The sequence below is a fragment of the Engraulis encrasicolus genome, chromosome 14 (genome assembly GCF_034702125.1).
Source record: "Engraulis encrasicolus isolate BLACKSEA-1 chromosome 14, IST_EnEncr_1.0, whole genome shotgun sequence".
NCBI classification, from domain to species: Eukaryota; Metazoa; Chordata; class Actinopteri; order Clupeiformes; family Engraulidae; genus Engraulis; species Engraulis encrasicolus.
The window spans coordinates 8,553,429-8,571,008 of record NC_085870.1 but is presented as its reverse complement, the minus strand read 5'-3'; the positions used below and the strand labels follow the sequence as shown (position 1 = coordinate 8,571,008).

General features: G+C 44.9%; 2 protein-coding genes across 2 annotated transcripts in view; both read left to right on the top strand.

The window, feature by feature from the left end:
- myg1 (myg1 exonuclease) overlaps positions 1 to 96 on the top strand; it is a 26,659-nt gene extending 26,563 nt beyond the window's left edge. The window contains exon 7 of the mRNA XM_063214858.1: positions 1 to 96. This exon is cut by the window's left edge and continues 210 nt beyond it. The gene's annotated coding sequence lies outside the window, so the exon portion shown is untranslated.
- A 9,759-nt stretch (positions 97 to 9,855) lies between these two features.
- On the top strand, positions 9,856 to 11,146 carry LOC134463086 (leucine-rich repeat-containing protein 3-like; the record flags this gene model as incomplete). The annotated part of the gene is made up of 1 exon (XM_063216327.1): positions 9,856 to 11,146. A coding segment is annotated over one exon (855 nt), but the record flags the coding sequence as incomplete, so codon positions are not given.
- Between the last annotated feature and the right edge of the window lie 6,434 nt (positions 11,147 to 17,580).

Here is a 17,580-nt window from a genome sequence, read left to right as displayed (position 1 = left end):
CAAAGTCCAAAACTCAACCAACATATTGTTTGTAATCTACAGGATGTTCTGTGAGTTATTGTTTTCCCATTTTCTAATAAAATACCTAAGTATTCATATGCGTGTCTCGCCGTTTTCATTTTTGGACGTTACTTAGAAATGTGACCGGCCACAGGAGAACAGGCCGCAAGTAGGCCCAGGGACATATTGAGTTCATTGTAGATTCAGAATGCCGATGCCAAGCTTTAAAATGATACCTTCCACATGGGAATCATGTCATATGGTAAATCAAACTGGGAAATCAGCTCTCAAAGTTTCTCTTGCCCATTGAAAACACATTGTTAGCCCTTTTAAAGACAAAATGATAGCTGTTAGATAAACCAGTAGCCTACTGTTCCCTGAAGCATTGAACAGCTTCAAGGCCTCAACTTGCACATTCGGAGAAAAAAAACAAAACATTTTATTTATTACATTTTATACAGAAGTCCATGACGAGCTCTAAGAATAGCTCTTCACTCAACCACAGTACATACAATGCCCCAATCCATAAAAGGCTTGACTGTACACACACAGTCCAGTCACATGTTCAATAGTGATTTAAAATTCTTCTAAACCGATCTGGGGAAAAAAACATGTTTAATTGATGTGCAGGCCAGGCACCTCTGCCTTATCTGTGATTCTCTTGAGTGCTCACACAATGCCATCCAATGTAACTCAGTATGCCTGCCAAGCAGCCGGGTTTGTGATAACAATGTCCAGTGGGCCATGACTGACCATGGGGGAAGCATCATGGAGAGGTCACCCCTGATTTCATTTTAATAAATCGACCTTGGTTGACCTTGGTTGCTCACTCACTGCTGGCTTTCCATCATCTTCCTCAGGCCACAGTTTCGTTTTGTTTTTTGACAACCCTGCCCATGTGCATGTGCACACTATCCTTTTCCTTCCTGGTCTAAATTTATATTTATGTCCCATCTGTTAATGCCACTGGCGCGCGATATGAACTCCTGTATGTATGAAAGGGAATGCTAGTTCACACAGCGTGACTGTCCGTCAGACACGGTCGACACATTCATTCTGCCATCTCAGAAATGTCTGCAACTGTTAAGGCTCCGATCCACACGCCGTCTCATCTCCTCAGGGCTGTAGTTTAAACCGGGCTGCCTCAATTCCCTTTGTAGATCCTCTTTGGAGATACGGACAAATTGGTTCTGAACTTGTAACTTTGTAGAAGTGCTTGTGACACCCAGAAGAACCTTGAGCCCTTGTTCTGGATTCCTTTTAACTTCTTTCTATGATGAGACTACTCATTTGATCATAGACTTTTTTTCTACATCAGAGATGCTGGTGGCTTACTGTAAATTTGAATGTTTTGATAAGGTAAACATGAATAATTACACTGCCATTTCATTTTGTTTTATATTGATGGTTCTTGTCTTGGAGACCGCATTCTGTTGCCATTCTCACTAATGTACACACACCATGCCGCACAACACAGCACAACACTTAAAACGAGTGGCTTTGTTAACCTGGGCCTAAGCCAAGGTCTCAATCCAATCAAGGACATTTTATTCTGCGACAAGTCTTCCACTCATGCGGCTGGGCTGTATTGAGGGAACACATCATAGTCATGTACAGTGTTAGAATTTGAGAGCTGCGTAGCTCTAGCCAGACTGTGTTGGCATGGAATGGCCAACAGCCACCTGACGCATGTTCACAGACTGTGCATCCTGGACCATATGGCATATGATTTCACTGATAATATATTTTTCAAATTTTTTGGACGTGTAAGGAAGATTTAATAAAATTTGCATTAATACACGTCAGATCCTGATTCATCATCCAAAGTGAAGTAATCTAACCAAAATGTTTAAAACGCTTGCTTGTCATCCACCTCCGGCGTTCACTTGCTTCCGTCTATCCTGAGCGAAGATACCAAGCTGTGCTGTGGCCATCTGAGCTAAGGATTCTTCCACCTCCAAATGGTGACTCAGCAGCGCCAGCCAGCTAAAGCCTACGATCAGTGGCGGAACAATTGCACACAGGGCCCCAGGGCAAACCACCTGTAGGGCCCCTCCATACAGCCTGCCGTGGTCACAATAAGGCCCCCAACACCAATACGGCTGGGCCCCGGGGCAAATGACCTGCTTGCCTCCCCTAAAGCTCCGCCCCTGCCTACGATCCACTCAAGTGGCTGTCGCCATTACTGATGTAATGCTTCTAATATTTTTTTTTTCGGTTTGCCTCAGCGGAGGCGATCTGTTGTCGGCAGGACTGGACGTTTCTCCCCCTCACTTATATCACTTCGTAGTTTTATATCTCTCTCCACTCCTCTCATGTTACCGGGATTTCAGCCATGCTGACCAGTTTGGTCCTGCTGGGGTAAGATCTATCTGTCCCCGGCTTAACATGGCACAAACACACTGGCCATCAGGCCTCTCTGCAGGCAGAGCCACGTGTAGTCGGGCCATTTCCGCTGCCCCCGCTGCCTGCCTGCCTTCCTGCCGACCAGGGCCTATGTAGCCTACTTCTGTCGCTGTCCATGGTACTGGATTGATTGGGATGTTATTTTCTGGGAGAGGGCGTGTTGTGAGAAATACATCAAACCCAAACTCCAGTGAAGTTGGAACGCTTGGTAAACTGTGAATAAAAAAAAATGCTAGCCACGTGCAATCATAGCTTGGTCCAGGCCATCCCATAATACTACCATTTGCATTTCATGTAGTGCGGAGCCAAGTGTCTTGCCGGAAGTACGTAGGATGGCGCGCGAGGCTAGTGTAGTCTGCTGCTGTTTCTGCTGCCCCTGCTGCTTGCGTGCCTGTCTGCCTGCCTGGCAAGCAAGGCCTACCCATAGAGGTAGAAAATAACACTAGAGTGGACATGGCAATTCACGACAGCACTGGGAAGTGGCACATGGCGCCTCCCATTGTCTGTAGGTAGTGTAGGCACCTTCAGTCAATTCAAGTCAATGGAGAACACGCCCACCTCTGTTAAAAAATGGACTAAAACTGTGTGAATATGAAGTAACCCATCAATCAAAGACCAGATTTGAAATGTCAGGGTAAATATCTACTTAAATCATGTGAGTCGATAAAATACATATAAAAATCGAATGATATTAATTCTGCACATATTTAGTAACACACTTCCAACTATTGTCCTTGTAGAGTGTGTTGATGGACATTTTCACATTATTAAGCCATTTTTTGACAGAGGTGAGCCTCCTTGTCCATTCATTTCCATTTATCAGACCTACCTACAGATAATGGCCGCCACAGATTGCCGTCAGAAGGGGGGCGGGGTCACCTCTAGTGTTATTTTCTACCTCTATGGGCCTACCATATCCTTACACCGCTGTCCGTGGTACTGAACGATTGATTGTGATGTCCTTATCTGGGAGAGGGCGTGTTGTGGCCTGTTGTGAGAAATAGTTGGAGGGGCCTGTCACAACTAGAAAATGCAAAAAGTGAGCTGCTTGCCTTTTGTTCCAGATGTTAGCTGTTTTTTGTAAAAAAAAAAAAAAAAAACACATGCTATTCTAACTTAGCTAAGGAAAACTATAGGCCTATTAGGCCTATTAAAATCTGAAATGCAGTCTGGGTCAAACAAAAACAATTACTGTAGACCCAGGAAGATTGCACTCATCCTGGTCATCTTGGCTTTGAAACTTGAACTTGAAACTATGTCTAACCCTGGTTTTTCCAATAATGTGTAAGTTTTTCCTTTCCTTTACTGCTGCTCTTGGTGGACACACACAGGAACACTTAATGCTTGAAGATCTATGGTACGAGCTGCCACACCCTGGCCTGTGCTTGTAGTGTAATGGTGGGGTGGCGTCCGCGCCAATGTCTTATCCTGAGCGTTTCGCTCAGTGCGTAATTCCAAGAGCAGTATAATGAAAAGGAAGAAAGGAGTCGCACACTGGAGCTGAATGCTAAATCAAAAACTGTACTAAACAAAGCCGAAAAAGGTAAATGAAACCGACAGACAAGGGACAAACCTTTCGGGTCTAGCTCATCATCAGTGTTCCCAGATTCTGTGCTTGGAGTGGGCATCAACAGGGGCATGAGGTCCAGGAGACTGCTTTAGTTATAGGCTACTTGAATGTGACATTTGGTACTGTGGCCTAACCTATTATTACTGCTGTCAAAATCAATCACTCCCTCTAAAGCAAATAACACAAAAAAACATGACTATACTAGTTTAACTGCTCAAAATGTTGTCAGTTATAGAAATATGAGATTATAGTCCTGCATTTTGAAAAACACCTAGACATAGTAGGGTCAACCGTGACTGTTAAATTGGCTTAAGTTGGGCATCTAGCTCCCACTCCCCAGCTTCTCATTCTCACCCTGGCTGAGTTGGTAACACGTTGAAAGAAAACCGATGGTCGTGGTGGAGAGGTGACTGAAAGTAGAGGGGTGGGATGTATGTAGGTTAGTATTCTTACTCATCTCATCGATCTACATTCTTCTGATTATGTAGGCTATGGTCATCGAATAATGCCATCAATTTATTCTGCTGTGACAGGGAAGGGTGCAAACGAGATTGATCCCACGGTTCATCAGCGGGCAAGTCTATCCTTCAGCCTCACAATTGCTACAAATGGTAGTGACTGCGTGGTGACAGAAATCAAATAAACATCTCTGCTTTGCTGCTATGCTTTGATGTATTGTAATTTCTTCTGGTTGACAAGGCTGTGTGTCAGAAGATGCTACGCTTCAGGCTGTTCAATTTATTTATTTAAACACAGCTATAGGCCTACAAGATTAATGAATTAAAGGGTAAATACATTAGGCTACATTACAGGATTCATAATAAATAATTTACTCATGATAATGCCTCAAGATTTGTTTTAGATAAAATAACTGATTCCATAGCAGGGCTTACCCTATTGAAAAATATATAGGCCTATATATTGGGTAAAATGCTAATGCCTGAATAATGTGAAATATTTCCTAATCGTATGGTAAAGATCAATATTAACAATGTATCACTCTTCTTAGTCATAATTCTATAAGGGTCAAATGGCTACCCAAATTGACACCGTCCAGATGATATTACACACCATTTAGAGACGTGATCATGACCTATTTGTTAACCTTATATGCTGTAGAGCAGTAGATCACCATAATATAGGCCTACCTGAGATTTCCTTACTGTCTCTTTAAGACAGGAGGAGACAGCGATGGAGGGGGGAGACGGGAGAGAGTGAGTGAGTTTGATTCTCCCATCAAAATACGCTCTTTATCCCTCTGTGTGCTCCGCCACATTACTGCTGCGCGCAAAGTGGAGTTGGACGGTACAGCATGGGCGTTACATTGGCGTTTTATTTGGTTTAGGAAGGCGACGGTTACTTTGCAATGGAGCTGTGGTTTCTTTATTCAAAGGCGTCTTTCGCCCGTTTTTCTTATTACAACTAAAGCAGTGAACGCGCGCGGAACACCTCTACTATCTTGGACCCTACACAAGCTGAAGGACTGAGGAAGCAGTGGACAACGTTTAGGAACCGCGTCGATTTGATGTTACAGGTGGGTGCATTGTTTTCCCCAAAGCAAACACAGTCATGCTTTAAATATTATAAGCCTAAACGACAAGGAAGAACATTTAAATATAGTGTTTTTTTCTTTCATTATGATTTCTGAACGTTTCAATTGTCTATAACTTATCCACCTCTGCCGAGTCAAATTCAACTCATAGCCTGGCTACATATTCCATTAGGGTAGGCTACTATTCATGAAGTGAAGTGAAGTGAAGTGACCTTTTTGTTTTCCATTAATTCATCACGTGGAGAAAAACACATCATTTTGTTTATTGAATTCCCTTGTCGTTTTAATTAATAATAAAAAAAAACCCTCATATGTCTGGGCTGGTGTTCACTAAAATTATGAGAGGAGTCGCAATACAAACAATTGTCTGGGGTTTGCTGTAGGCCTAATCAAAAGGAGAAACAATATCATGTTGTTTATTCAATTTTATTGGCGTTTACATTTCTAAACAAAACTTTTATTTGCCTAAGGATGATTAGCCTAAGGGATGTTTGGCAATCCAAGCATTGTGTGGTTGGCAGGCACCAATCAACAGCTTCCTGCCTGGCTGCCCTGTCAGCCACCTCTGTTCCCCATAGATGCCCTCAGGATGATGGTGTGAACTCTCAAAGTCATGCAGCCACTGCCACACACACATACTGGAGAAACTGTCAACACCTCTCTCTCCTATCTCTATCTCTCATTTCTCTCTCTCTCTCTCTCTCTCTCTCTCTCTCTCTCTCTCTCTCTCTCTCTCTCTCTCTCTCTCTCTCTCTCTCTCTCTGCACTTCATCTGCCCTTAACACTTTCTCATGACCTAGTTTAATTAAATATGAAAATAGCCCTTTTCCTCTTCACACACTATTCTTGTAGTAGATTCTTGTTCTTTTTTTTTTTCAAATGGCTCCCCAGATGTCTTCCTCACCTCTCCCTCCACACACACCCGTTTTGTCAGCCTGTGAATGACGTGGGGAGAAGATCAAGGTGGCGAAAGCGTCAGTGACGCCCATCTATGGGGAGGGAAAGTAGGTCAGTTGCGTCCAGAGGTGGCTGGGCGGGAACGGGAACGGGAAGGGGTCCCCTGTTCTTTCATGATTTTGTGGCTTGATGGAAAACAACAGTCTAGTTGTGGAGCTTCTTGTTGTGTCAGTCAATGTGTGACTTAGCATTCATGTCATGTGTCTGTGAATAAATGGGCATGATGTTTCTTGTAGTCATGTCATTGCCTCTCGTGTAAACCTTGGTGCCATTCATTCACATACAGTTGCACTCAGACTGAATTTTGTCTACATATTAATGGCGATGTTATTGGCACAATTTTTCCAGTGGTTACTGAAACACACACACACACACACACACACACACACACACACACACACACACACACACACACACACACACACACACACACACACACACACACACACACACACACACAGCAGGCTCCTGAGGATAGACTCTCAGTCAGTGGTGTAAATATGGAGGGAGTGCCAGGCAGTTCAGTCAGAAGGCGTGTGTGCATGTGTGTGTGTGTGTGTGTGTGCGTGTGTGCGTGTGTGCATGTGCATGTGCGTGTGTGTGTGTGTATGCACACCCCCACTGTTCACTGTGTGATGAGTTGCTGTCATGTAGTTTGCCTTTCCCGAGCCAGCCGAATGGATAGGACACGCTGGGCACCCTCCTTATCCCTCCCCACTACCCACTACCCCCCACTCCCCTGGCCCCCGGCCCCCGGCTGTGTGGTTATCGACACAGTCCAGATTGATGTGGGCAGTGGGTAATAGTGTGGCACTGATGCCGCCGTTTATCGATTCCCCTCCCAGCCCCTCTATTCTCACTCACACTCACCACCCCAACACAGCACGCCCATTCTCTCTTCTCTTCTCTTCTCTTCTCTTCTCTTCTCTTCTCTTCTCTTCTCTTCTCTTCTTACCTCTCATCTCTTCTCTTCTTACCTCTCATCTCTTTCCCTTCTCCTCTCCTTCTTTCCTCCTCTCTTCTCCTCTCTCCTCTCCCCCTCTCTTCTCCCATCTCCATAGTTTGTCTTCTTTGAGATACGGTCCAGTGATGCTGACTGTGTGGGTAGGGTGTTACAGGCCTATAGGCGGGGAGAGACAGACGGACAGATAGGTACATGACAAACGAGGGCAGAAGCGATGGAGAGAGAGATGGCACATGGCAAAGACATGAGGAATGATAGAAACACCACCTCTCCTCTCATCTCCTCACCTCTCCCCTCCTCTCCTCTCCAAGCCCCCCAGACCCAACCCACACACCCATTCCATGGGTGCATCCCAATATGTGACCTTGCCTCCTCCACTTGTGCTTGTCTCCTCGTCCCGCCTCCTGGCCCCTCCTCCGTGGAGAAAACGATAAAGTTTCCCAGCTGTCAGCCTCGCCTCAACAACTTTTGAGGGACTGTTTTTCATTCACCATCCCAATTGCAAATGAGAAAAAGACTTTACAATTGAGCTTTTGCAAGATATTGAAATATAATGATGTTGTCAGTGATGTCATCATGACGAGAAGCAAGTGGAGGAGGCAAGTGGAGGAGGCAAGGTCGCATATTAAAACGCATTCCATCATTACTTAGGCTGCTATTTCCACCCTCTCTGTCATACCGTATGTATGTGCAGTGCACCCTGGGAAGCCTAAAGTGTCACATGATGTGACACATCGTCCGCTTTGCGAGCTGCATTATTCATTCGAGTGCCATTTTGACTGAAAGTTAATTGTGTTGATTTTTCACAGTCAACCGCAACAGCACAACAGACACTACAGATCCCCCAGTCCCCACACCCACGCCCCACCCACACAAAAAATACCTTCTTTTTTAGGCAGACCATTTGTAATTTGAATTGTAACATTTTTACCATAACGCTTCTCCCCAAGATTTACCATCATGATTGGAATGTGCATAGTAAAGTCCAGCAGTGCATGATGTGAATACGACTTCTTGTCATGATCGATTGTTTCGGGCATAATGTATGCACTCTGTCGCCTTTTCCCTGGCTACTTAAAATTTGTATGTAAAGATCGATAGACATCATGAGACATCCATGTTTGTTTCATATTTTCCTATCCAGGCTGTTGGTCTGTGCGCCACCACACCTGGTAATAGATCGTGGCTGTAAAGCGGTGTGTGTGCACAGATAAAGGTGTTTTCATTCCTGGCAGAGCAGAGCAGAGCAGAGCAGAGCTCACCTTTGCAGGAGTGCTCCTGCTGGCTTTCAGTGCCTTCATTACCCACTGACCTTATTCTTCGCTGGAGCCAAACTCCACTATAATAACTGCTGAACCTTTTCTTATCTCTCTCTCTCTCTCTCTCTCTCTCTCTCTCTCTCTCTCTCTCTCGCTCTCACTGTTTTTCTGCCTATATTTCTCTTTCCCTTGTGCTCCCTGTCTCATTTCATTTTCTCTCTCTTGTCCTTCTTTCTGTCCATCATTTTTGCTCTCTCTCACTCTCTCTCCATCTTGCCTTATCTCTTTCTCTTCTTCTCGTTCTCACCACCTTCCTCTCTTTCTTTCGCTCTCCCTGTTTTTCTGGCTCTCTTTTCCTCTTTCTCTCACGCTCCTTCTCTCATTTCATTTTCTCACTCTTTCATTTTCACTCTCAGTCTCTCATTCTTTCCTTATCTCTTCCTCTGCTTCTCACTCCCTTTCTCTCTCTCTCTCTGTCTCTGTCCTTCCATCGTCCTTTCTTTTCTCTCCCTTTCTACATCTCTCATTCTCTCTGCCTCTTTGTTTTCCTATTCTCTCTTCATTTTTCACTGTCCCTCGTGCTCCTTCTCTGTTGATTCTTTTGTCCTGTTCCTCCACCCTGCATCCTTCTCTCACATCCTCCCTATCACTCTCTTTTCTGGGTCTGCTGCTCTTCTTTATCACTTGCCGTTCGTCTCACACTTTCCATTGCCTCTGGCTGTCTCACTCCATCTCTGTCTCTTTTCACCCTTTCCACCTCCCCTTGCCACCTTTCGCTCTCTGCCTCACTCTCTCTCCTGACTGGCTCCACCCTTTGTTTCTTTCTCTTTCTCTTTTTCTATTCCTCCCTCGCTTTCTTTCTTTCTTTCTTTCTTTCTTTCTTTCTTTCTTTCTTTCTTTCTTTCTTTCTTTCTTTCTTTCTTTCCCTCTATCAATTTTCTTTCTCTCTTCCCTCACTCGCTCCCTCTCCATTCCTTTCGTTATTTCTTTCTCACACTCTCTCGTTTTCCTTCCTACTCTGTCCCTGTCTGTTTCTTTAGGCTGCGCGAGCCTCTCCCCTCTGGATGTAGCAGGTGCTGGTGGCTATGAGGAGGCGATGGGCGCCGTCTGGAGGAGGATGGGTACAGGAGCAGGAGCAGGAGCAGGAGGAGCAGGGGGTTGGGGAGGAGGAGGAGGAGGAGGAGGTTGGGGAGGTGGCGGTGGTGGAGGTGGGTTCGCGGGCGGCTGGCTGTGCGCCCTGCTGTGCGCCACCTGGCTGTGGGGGGAGCAGGCGCGCGGCCAGTGTCCCGACGGCTGCCAGTGCGCGTGGGAGAGCCGCACGGTGCTGTGCGTGGACGCCGGGCTGCGCGAGGTGCCCCACGACCTGCCCACGGACACCGTCTCGCTGCACCTGGAGCGCAACCTGATCCGCCGCCTGCCCGAGCACGCCTTCAGCGAGCTGCTGCACCTGCAGGACCTCTACCTGTCGCACAACCGCATCGAGAGCCTGGCGTCGGGCGCGCTGCGGCACCTGAGCCCCGAGCTGCGCCTGCTGGACCTCTCGCACAACCAGCTGCGGCAGGCCACGCGCGAGGAGTTCGGCGGCACGCGCGCCAAGACGCGCCTCTACCACAACCCCTGGCACTGCGACTGCAGCCTGCAGGAGCTGATGCAGACGCTCAACCTGGAGGCCGAGACGGTCAACGGCATCGTGTGCGAGAGCTCGGCGCGCTCGGCCGGCGAGGGCAGCCGCTGGGAGGAGCCGGCCGCCGGCAGCCACGCCGGCCACGCGCTGGTCAAGCTGCTGGACGCCGGCGTCAACTTCTGCAGCATGCAGCGCAAGACCACCGACGTGGCCATGCTGGTCACCATGTTCGTCTGGTTCTTCATGGTCATCGTCTACGTGGTGTACTACGTGCGGCAGAACCAGGCCGAGGCCCGGCGACACCTGGAGTACCTGAAGAGCCTGCCCAGCCCCGTCAAGGCCCCCACTGAGACCGACACGCTCAGCACGGGGTTCTGACACGCGCTCCGCACCGGGCCGGGACACTTGCTATGATGACTGGCTGGCTGGCTGGTTGGCTGGCTGAGGAGACTTGTGGTGTGTGTGTGTGTGTGCGTGTGTGCGTGTGCGTACGTGCGTGCACATGTCTGTGTGTGTGTGCATGTGTGTGTGTGTGTGTGCGTGCGTGTGAGAGGGAGAGTCTGTGCTTATGTGACTTATCTCATGCTGTGTGTGTGTGTGTGTGTGTGTGTGAGAGAGAGAGAGTCTGTGTTTATGTGACTTCTCTCATGCTGTTTGCGTGTGTGCATGTGTGCATACAGTATATTTGTGTGTGTGTGTGTGTGTGTGTGTGTGTGGGTGCATCTGCATTTGTGTAAGTCTAAGAGAGAGACAGAGAGAGAGAGAGAGAGAGAGAGAGTGTGTGTGTGTGTGTGTGTGTGTGTGTGTGTGTGTGTGTGTGTGTGTGTGTGTGTGTGTGTGTGTGTGTGTGTGTGTGTGTGTGTGTGTGTGTGTGTGTGTGTGTGTGTGTGTGTGTGTGTGTGTGCGTGCGTGCGTGCGTGTGCGTGTGAGAGAGAGAGACAAAACAGAGTATGTGCATGTGTGGACAGAGGTCTGGGGGACATACGTATGTAGCTTTTGCCACCAGCAGAAAAACTTGAACAACAGAAAGAAACTTTTATGATTTCTGTGGTGACACTTGACAACAAAACCGAGTCATACACAAGGGCTCACACAGTACTATGATTTTGTTTTTGTCAATGTTTAACTTGGCAGAGATTTGTAGCAAATTATATTTATATAATTTACCATGGGTGTTTTTTTTGTTTGTTTATTTGTATTTTGTCTTATTGACAGTTGGTTGTTTCGTAGTTGGCTATTTTAATAACCGGCATAGCATATTTATGCGTCTGGAATGCTACATACATTTGAAGGGAGCATGTTCGTTTGTTTTAACCCCAGGATGTAATCTGTTCATGGGCATGGATGCACCAGAGAGTGGGAGTCTGCACCACACTGCAGCTCCATCTGAAGGTTCATGTTAAACATACAATGTTTCAATCCACCAGTCAGGGTCTTCATTAGACATGTGTGCTAATCTGAGGTAAGTTTGGAGTGAGGAATCCACACACTTAAAATCCCTTTTCCTTTGGTGTATATGCATGGCAGGATCTGATGAGGTAAATAAATAAATGAATAAATAAAATAAATAAAGAGCAGGACAGCGCTCCAAGTTTTGTGGTTAATTCATATATTCTCGAGGAATGAGCACCCAGTTGTTCACTTTGTTTGAGTTGAGCGCGTTACACCCCTTAGTTTAAAGGATCGGATGAAGACAATGGTTGAAGTGTCATCCTGCCAACACGCAAGAAAAAAGGATTTTCAAGTGTGCGGACTCCTCACTCCAAACCGTCATCCAGCCTTTGTCCTGCCCAATTTTCACCCCCAACTCCTGATCTGAGGTAACCTGACTCTCGCCAGATGAATGTAGTTCCCACTAAGCTCCACATGGGGTGCCCGTGAGCTCCACACGTTCAAATTGTTCACCATAATAAACTGGCCAATCAGGGGTCCGTTTCTCGATTGTTGTTGTTGCTAAGCGTCTTAAGATCGTCTTAAGACGTAACACCATTCCCTTGGATTTAGTGGTGAACATCACTGTCGAGAGAGAGTTGAGTTGATCTTACGAAGGACGTTTGCTGCCATCGTTAGCAAAGACGCTTTTGAGAATGCCAGCCCAGGACAGCAGCACGTACATTTTCATTGATATGATGTAACGGAGAAGTGGCTGGAAACAATTTAAAATTACTGGAATTATACTGTAACTGGGTAAAAGATGTCCAACATGGCACTGTCCTTCAGTGCTAACAGATGCTTTTGCTTACTGTAACTGTGAAAAACATGACATTTCAAAACTATTTTTTGAAAAGTGAATGCATGAAAGCTAAGCCAAAAAAATAATTTCATTTTCAATTTTTGCATTTACAGTAAGCAAAGGTATCCGTTGCACTGAAGGAAATGTTGGACGTCTTTGACCCAACTGTGTTGTTTGACCTATCGTACCACATATTCCCGCCTATACAAGATGAACAGAGACAGGTTTTGAAGTCATGCATTGGTGGCAAGCGTATTTTCGGTCTCCAGACTGGATGGCCTTCTGAAACACATCTCCTCCCATACATAGGTTTCCCGTTTACAAACATCCGTGCTGTGAGGAGGGGAAAGATGGTAAGCAGCCAACCACGTGAGCACAATTTTTGAGTGACAGAAGTTTCCAGCAATCAGCGGTTGAAGAGTGCCCTGTGTGGTGCAAGGCAGAACCACTCATCTGCCAAGAGCAAGGTTAGATTTAGATTTGAGATGCGCCATTCCTCAAATGATTAAGGACCAACAGCTACAGTCATGGCCACATCCAGGTTTTTCAGTTAACAATTGTGAAAGTGCATTTAGTATGTCCTTGAATGTCAGGTGCAGCTGAAAATGCCCCCCCCCCCTCCCTCCCCCTTGTTGTCCACTGCCTGTCTGCAGGGACAGGCTATTTGCAGATGTGTGTGCTTGCATGTGCGTGTGTGTGTGTGTGCGTGCGAGTGCACGCGTTGTGACAATGTCCTTCTGTGCTTGGCCCCTTACAAAATACTACTGTCTAAGGCAGTGGTTCCCAACCTTTTTCTTAAGGGACCCATGTTTTTACTATTGTAAGCTTTGGTGACCCAACCACGCGAGCGCCCGCACGAGACAGAGTCACAAGATGCCCTCCTTTTCCTGCGAAAACTTATTTTAGTTATTTTATTCCTCAATTCGTCTTTGGTCAAATATAGAATAAATGTTTAATGTAGCACTTACAATTTGTTGTGTCTATGCATTTATTAGTTAAATGCTTTGTCTTTTATTCAACATGGGCTATATATATTTAAAACGAAACCCCTTAAAATCAAGAGGGCTCCGCGACCCCCTGTGGATCTTTGGCGACCCATAAGGGGGGTCCCGACCCATAGGTTGGGAACCACTGGTCTAAGGGACAAGAGAAATGACTCCCCGATTTAGAAGGAGTTAAATAATTAAGCTCCACAGTGCTACAAATTAAATTAGACCCCTTTTGTGTGTGTGTGTGTGTGTGTGTGTGTGTGTGTGTGTGTGTGTGTGTGTGTGTGTGTGTGTGTGTGTGTGTGTGTGTGTGTGTGTGTGTGTGTGTGTGTGTGTGTGTGTGTGTGTGTGTGTGAGTGAGTGTGTGTGTGTGTGTGAGAAAGAGAGAGAGAGAGAGAGTGTGTGTGAGAGTGAGAGAGAGAGTGTGTGAGAGTGAGAGGAGTGTGTGAGAGTGAGAGTAGGGAGAGAGAGTGAGAGAGAGAGGGAGAGAGAGAGAGAGTGAGAGAGTGAGAGAGTGAGAGAGTGAAAGAGAGACAGAGTGAGAGAGTGAGAGAGGGAGCGTGAAAGAGAGGGAGAGAGAGAGAGAGAGAGAGAGAGAGAGAGAGAGAGAATGTGTGCGTGGTATAGAACGACCCCCGGGGGTGATATTATATATTATTATATATTATTATATATATTATATTCTCTGCTCTACAACCTTGAATTACCAGCGTAATGGAGGTGGTGAATAAGATTCACAGCCAGGTTCCGCTGTCCAGAGATCTCTCTATTGCTAACAACCTTGAAACCACTGCCAGCACAAATGTGAAAAAGCAGCGCTTCTTCAGTGGAATACAATATAAACAGGAACTGTGTTGCATAACTTCACTGCAAGGTCTTTGTTCCATTACCTCCAAAGATGCTGGAGCACTGAAAAAGCTTTTTGCCTCTTTTCCACTACCGGTTTTCTGGTAGGCCTACAGCGCAACTCGGCCGCCACTTTTTACTTTACGATTGAGCTGTGTCGTGCCTATTCGAAAAGCATAAAGTGTCAGCCAAATTGTGCTGTGTCGAGCTGTAGTGCTTACCAGAAAAACAGCAGTGGAAAAGATGCATTTGATGATTACCACTGTGTGTGGGCCATTTCTAACAGTCAACAGTCAACCAGTGCCGATAGCACAGCCATAGTGTGTTTAAAAATCCCAGATCAAACATTAAAACTGCCAAGTATTTCTACTGAGATGTTATTTTGTAAAATAGTGTACGTTTTCAGGAGAGGATCAATGATGGCCTGGAGATCTGTCATAGGTACTCCATTTGTCCTTTTTCTCCCGAGGACAGACACCCTTGATTCATTGCAGTCGAAGCAGGCATAAGTTGCCATAAAACATATACACGGTATGTGTTTTCTATGGTTTTCTTCCTGGTTTTCAACCGCTGGTTGGTTATGCTACCTGGTTCGCTTCAAACATGGACATCATTCGTCATTGTGAAAAAGTGAGAAATTCAGTAAACAGCCTCTTGTTTAATGTCATGTGTCATCGTGCTTTGTCTACAAGTCTCCCTAGACAATTTCGTCAATGTTGGACCTATCAGCTGTAACGATGTGTATCCTCCTGACTACTGTGTAACAGTGTAAGTGTGTGTCTAAAGTCCCTTTCTATGTTTTTGATTCCTAATAAAGAATTCCAATCCAACCTTTTGAATCAGAAGCATTGTAACATTTCCTTAAATTACGCTGTATTTGCTGTTTGAATATACCACTATTTAAACGAGGAAGGGGATTCCATCCAATTTATTGTACATATTTTGTCTCTGTTCTTCTCAACAACGAAAATACAACTTAAGTGTCCATGTTGATATGAATCCAGCTATTGATAAATCATATAATTATATTATAATTAGACTGTGATCTAATTATAATGCTTTCATCAACGAATAAGTATGCCAGAAGTAATGCCCAAAAGACCCCAACCGCAAAACTACATCTTTGTAAAAAAAACCCCATAGGTTATATGATTAAAGTGGCAAACATTGATTCTAAAACGTGAAAGTAAACATATTGTTTATTGTTTCTCATGGAATAAATTAAATGGAATAATCGAAAACACAAAAACAAAACAAAACAAAAAAGAAAACAAAAGTGGAAAACAATAAAAATCAAACATAGCTCTGTTTCATTCATCAAAATAAGTCTACCTTTTATTGCTAAGGTGAAAGGCCATGAAGGAGATTGAGAACAGAGAAGATACAAAAAAATCACAATCAATGAACAAGAGTATTGCTGATCACGGCTGGCAACGATTCCCATATCTACTCTACCATGCTTAAAAACTAAGTATCCAAAAACAAACAAAAAATATTGTAGAAAAAGAAAGTATCTTACATATACAAAATATTTGTTTTTGGAAGATCTGTCCACTCTTTCCTGTTCCTGTTTGATTAAAAATAAACAACAAAACTTTGGTTCCCCATAAACAAAACAAAAAAACACATAACAAAAGTAACAAAAAAATAATAATTGTATCAATAAAAAAGGGCTCAACATTGCTTGTGCTAGCCTGCATATGTGTGGCGCTTGAGGACTAGTGATTACCTCAGATTAGGATGCGTCCTTCCTGACACTGCTACAGTCTACACTACAGAAGCACAGGTGGAGGAGCTGCACCAGGAGAGGTCATCAGCTCCCATCACCTGCCCTCCATGTCTGGATATCTGCCAGTCCGTCTGTCTGTCTGTCGGTCTGTTTATCTGCCTACTAGTGGTGGAGAATACCAACATGGGGGGTTGAGGAAAGGAAAAATAATGATAATAAAAAAACCTATGAGGAGGGAATAAAAGCTTCTGCCACTTCCCATACCACACACTCTGCCCTGGAAACGGGTCCAAACTCATAGAAAAGTAGAAAGTACAGAAGTGACTTCAGTCCGTTACTTGTTTTTCCTTTTATTTCGAATTTACATTTATTAAAACCGTAACAAAAAACAAAACAAAACAAAAAAAAGGCAAAATAAAAAAAAACATGATCATGACCATAATAATATTAACGTTATTGTTATTAATAAAACTATTAATAACAATAACTACACACGCCCTCACCACATGTGATCACCCCCTTCTCGGGCCTGTGTCTGAGCACCCTGGAGAAGGTTTAGTGTGTGCTTTCAGACTGGGAGTGAGGCTACTGTACTGCACAGGGGCTGTTTGACGGGCACGTTACTGGGTGGCATGTTGCAGTTCAAACGTGCCCTCTATATGCCAAAGCAGGGGGTGTCGCTGAAGTGAGGGGGGATGGGAGAGGGAGGGAGGGGGTGGGGGTAGGTGGGCATTTACGAGGCTTCTAGGGGAAGAAGTGAGGAAGCATAGGGGGAATCGAGGGTGTTTTTTTTTGGAGGAGGGGGGTGTTTGTTGCAAAACTGCAAAAAGTACAAAAGGAAACCTCACAGCACAGGCCAGAGGTGTGTGGCTACTCTTGGCGTAATATCTCTCTCCCTCTCGCCGAGCTCCAAAGAGCTACTCTGGATACTTTCAAGGCTTTACTTTTTTGTAGTTTGATTTAAATCTCAGTGTGAGGTAGCTTTAAACGATTACTATTTAAACAAAAAAGGAAAAACAAAAAAGAAAACAAAGGGAAAAAAACAATATCCAATATAGCCTATTGACTGGGGAGATCTTCAAATCAAAAGGGTTTCTGGGATAAGCGAACTGAAAAAAAAAATAGTTTCTAATCAGGGCAATCAAAAAGTGAAGAAAGCAGGTTTCAAGCTGGAGAAAATTCCACCTTCAATTGTGCTTTCTAAACCAAGAAACAAAGTAAACAAAGCTGTATATATATGTATACACATATACATATATATACATATATACAGGTATAATATATAATCAGTATCTGGCTGTTAAAAAATACAGACTGTTTTACAACAATAGCACCATTGATTTTTATTCTTATACACAGTAATCCATACACACTGTGGTGGTTGATGTCAGAACACCTGCTCTTAGTAAGTACACTGGTTGAGTTTGGCTTGGTTTTGGGGGGGGGTAGGT